At 58.5% G+C, this 4,091-nt stretch overlaps 1 protein-coding gene across 1 annotated transcript; it reads left to right on the forward strand.

Annotated features, from left to right (window-relative positions):
• The first annotated feature begins 1,633 nt into the window (after positions 1–1,633).
• Positions 1,634–3,825, forward strand: MARCKSL1 (MARCKS like 1). Its single transcript, XM_080922033.1, has 2 exons — positions 1,634–1,890; positions 2,688–3,825. The coding sequence occupies exons 1-2, from the start codon at positions 1,804–1,806 to the stop codon at positions 3,177–3,179; spliced, it is 579 nt and encodes a 192-aa protein (XP_080778159.1). The 5' UTR covers positions 1,634–1,803; the 3' UTR covers positions 3,180–3,825.
• The last annotated feature ends 266 nt before the right edge of the window (positions 3,826–4,091 follow it).

Consider the following 4,091-nt stretch of genomic DNA (forward strand, 5'->3'; position numbering starts at 1 on the left):
TCTTGTCTCTGTTCCCACCAGACAGTAGCTGGAGAACAGGAGTCTTGAGATCTACCCCTAACCTCTGACCTCAACACCTCCAAGAACACAGACACACAGACACACAGACACACACACACACACACTCCATCTGAGTCCTGCTAGCTAGTATAGGCAGTGCCTGGCAGCACTGTGGGTCCCCTATCGTGGCTGAGACAGAGAGCAGGTCAGGACAGCCATCCCTTAGTGGTGACAGGAGGAGAGCTACTGTTCTGTGAGTGACCTGCAGTGGGGATACTGTGACCTTCCCTGTCCCCAATGCTTCTCACAGTCATCGGTCAGTACCATTTCTCAATAGGAAATTCCTTAGGGTTTTTTTTCACCCTATGCTACTGGTAGCTGCCGTTTCCTTAGGACACGTCACTGTCATTTTTTCTACTCTGAACTGGGGATGAAATGAGAACTAGTCTGTAGTGTTGAGTCAGGGTGGCAATGGGCACAGGAAGCCACCTCATCCCTCTATGGTTAGATCTGTGTGGAGTTCCCTGATTTCTCAGGCCCTGGGGTGTTCACAGCTTACGGCTTTTGTAAGGAGGGAGGGACATGTTGAGTTGAGCTGTTCAAAACACAACCTTTCTTTCACATTTGGCTTCCTCTAGCCTGAAGCCTTTCCTATTGGGGGACAAGAGGAAGCAGCTGTACACTGGAAAACATACCCTAACCAAGGACTCTGGGATTCTAACAGGCCTGTCTGGTCCAAAGAAAGAAATGGAAAAGGACCAAGGTCTTGACAGGGTAGGTTTGGGGGTTTATCCCTAAGAGTGTGCCATGGTTGTGGAAGAAATTCAAAGGATTTCATTCAGGAAGGAGTATTTGAAGTCTGTTGAGCCTCACTGGGATCATGTTACCTGTATGGGGAAGCCTCAGTGTACCGGCACAGACCTGAGAGACACTTGGTAATAGATTTAGGCTGTGAGAAGTAGGAGCCGGTCACCAACAGACTGAGAAGACTGACTTGTTGGATCTTATCATTCTGACCTGGGTTAGGTCAGCCCCCCAGGTTGACTGCAGTATTGAATTCTGACCCGAGGGGGAGCCGAACTCTGGTGTGTGTGTGTGTGTGTGTGTGAGAGAGAGAGAGAGAGAGAGAGAGAGAGAGAGAGAGAGAGAGAGAGAGAGAGAGAGAGAGAGAGAGAGAGAGAGAGAGAGAGACGTTTTGGACAAATTTCTAGAGTATAACTCAGCACCAGCCGTCTGACGAGTCTGGACATGTGAGCCCTTCCAAGAGTTCAAGGAGCCAGAGGAGAACCGGGGAATGGGGGCCTCTCCACTGTGAAGCACGAGTCAGACTAAAAGTGGGCTGGGGATGATTGAGTGCTTCTTCATCGACGGCCTCTTCCCAGTCCATCTCCCGGACGGACCAGGAAACTCTCTTTCCCACACCGAATCCTATCTGCCTCTGGTTGTCCCAAGTGATGGGGGAACCAGACAGCTGGCACTGCCCACTGCGCGAGAGGAACCCGGGCCCGACCCCGCCTCCACCCCGGATTGGGTGCTCATTTAAATGTCCGGCCCCGCCCCGAGCCTCGGGCGCGTACATATAGGCGGCTCGGCGGGCGGCGGGCGGCATTCTGGCGCGGAGCGCAGCTGCAGCGGGCGCAGCTAGCGGGTCGGCTGCGGAGCGGGGGTGCAGCGCGCTTTGCCCCCCGTACCCCTCCCCCTCGGATTCAGCCCCACCCCTCTGCCCGCCGGGCCGTCCCAGCCGAACTATCCCCTGCGGCGCCAGCGCGGGGCGGCTCCGGGCGCCCCCAGCAGACCCCCATCATGGGCAGCCAGAGCTCCAAGGCTCCCCGGGGCGACGTGACCGCCGAGGAGGCAGCGGGCGCTTCCCCCGCGAAGGCCAACGGACAGGTGAGTGCGCTCGGCGCGGAGGACCCCGGCCCCCAGTCCGCGGGCCTCGCCCCCTCTGGGGCCCAGGGCCGGGGCCGCGCGCTTTGTCCGGCCCGGGACACGCGGCGCCCCCTCCCCCGCCCGGTCCCTTTGTTCTCGGCGCCGCAGCCCCCGCGGGCGAACGAGGGGAGGGGCGGGAGGGGGCGCCGGCCCGGCTCGTCGCCTTCTTTGTTCGCGCCGGGCCCGCGGGCGCTGCCCCCAGGCCGCCCCGAAGGCCGCGCGGGAACAAAGGCGCTGCTAGGCCGCACCAAGGGGGTGTCTGGGGCCGCGGGGCTGGTGGTCGGCGCCCAGGGCGCCCCATCCTCGGCAGCCCGCGGTGGCTTTTGAAGCGGCGGGGAGCAGGGATGCGGGGAGACTCTGGGGTGGGTGGGGGCTGTTCACACAAAGCACGAGCCTGGGAAAATAGGCCGTCCAGGTGCAGGGAGGCAGCGCCCCGGGGCTGCTTCCCGCCCAATAGCACCGGGCAAGGCAGGGCCGCCAGCGAAGGATCCAGGCCCCGTGAGGTTCCGCGCGGAAAATAGAGAGCGCGCCCCGCGGGAGGGGGGTGGGGGCCCGTACCCCAGCGCCTCCTGCTGGCTGCGCCCGTCCCTGCGCGCCTGTGAGGGGTGAGGTTGATGTTGGATGCCAGTGAGACCAAAGCCAGACTTGGTTGCTGCAGATCCCGGTGGTGGGTTCTGTAGCCAGCGAGGGGCCAGAAGCGGGTTGGGGGAGGGGGGAGAAGGGCCCGGGCCCTCACTGCTGTCTCCTCTGCCCCGCAGGAGAATGGCCACGTGAAAAGCAATGGAGACTTAACCCCCAAGGGTGAAGGGGAGTCACCACCCGTGAACGGAACAGATGAGGCAGCTGGGGCTACCGGCGATGGCATCGAGCCAGCGCCCCCTAGCCAGGAAGCTGAGGCCAAAGGGGAGGTCGCCCCCAAGGAGACCCCCAAGAAGAAGAAGAAATTCTCTTTCAAGAAGCCTTTCAAATTAAGTGGCCTGTCCTTCAAGAGAAATCGGAAGGAGGGTGGGGGTGATTCTTCAGCCTCCTCACCAACAGAGGAAGAGCAGGAGCAGGGGGAAATCAGCGCCTGCAGCGATGAGGGCACTGCCCAAGAAGGGAAGGCCGCTGCCACCCCTGAGAGCCAAGAGCCCCAGGCCAAGGGGGCAGAGGCCAGTGCTGCCGCCAAGGGAGGAGACACGGAAGAGGAGGCAGGGCCCCAGGCTGCAGAGAGTGGCCCCACATCTGCCAGCGCTGAGCAGAATGAGTAGCTGGGTGGGGGCAGGTGGCTGATCTCTAAGCTGCAAAAACTGTGCTGTCCTTGTGAGGTCACTGCCTGGACCTTGTTCCCTGGCTGCCTTCCTGTGCCCAGAAAGGAAGGGGCTGTTGCCCCCTCCCAGCCACATTCCCTTTTCTCCCTCCTGTGGATTCTCCCATCAGCCATTTGGTCTTACTCTGAAGGCCAGTTTCCCAAGTTAGGTTAGTGATGTGAAATGCTCCTGTCCCTACCTCCTTCCCTAGCCCCATCCCTGCAGAAGGCAGTTGTTGGGTTCCCAATTCTTTTCCAAGTTCGTTTTGTTTATTCTGCTTCTCAACCCCCTGAGCCAGAAGTGGGGGCTTATACTCCCAAACCCTGAGTGTCCAGCCTTTCCCCTGTTGAATTCTTAGTCTCTTGTGCTGTGCCTAGTGGCACCTGGGCTGGGGAGGACATTGCCCCTGTCTGGGTTTTTATAAATGTCTTACTCAAGTTCCAACCTCCAGCTTGTGAAATCAACCATGTTTCTGACTTGATAAGCAAGTATTAGGCTTCAGGCGGGAGGGAGGTCTGTAATGTGAAACAACTTATTGTTGTCTTTCCCCCTCCCATTGTTGTAAATAACTTTTAATGGCCAAACCCCAGATTTGTACTTTTTTTTTTCTAACTGCTAAAACCATTCTTCCACCTGGATTTACTGTAACATTTGGAAAAGGAATAAATGTTGTCCCTTTAGCGATGCTTTCATGCGTGGTCTTCTGGGGCAGGGGGCATGAGGACTACAGAGACCAGGAGGATAAAGGCAGGTAAGTGCTGGGAGCATCTGGAAGTGACTTACCCACAAGAGACAGGGCAGGGAGTGAGATTAAGCCAGCCAGGGACATTGCCAGGAAACAAGCTCAGGAGAGTATAGAAATGTGCTGTTTTA

The sequence above is a fragment of the Micromys minutus genome (genome assembly GCF_963924665.1).
Source record: "Micromys minutus genome assembly, chromosome: 9".
Taxonomy (NCBI): domain Eukaryota; kingdom Metazoa; phylum Chordata; class Mammalia; order Rodentia; family Muridae; genus Micromys; species Micromys minutus.

What these genes read in the sequence shown, in the direction of transcription:
- MARCKSL1 (XM_080922033.1), top strand. Translation starts at nt 1,804, where the DNA reads ATGGGCAGCCAGAGCTCCAAGGCTCCCCGGGGCGACGTGACCGCCGAG. An exon ending in CCGCGAAGGCCAACGGACAG is followed by an intron (nt 1,891 to 2,687) that starts GTGAGTGCGCTC and finishes TCTGCCCCGCAG; the next exon opens with GAGAATGGCCACGTGAAAAG.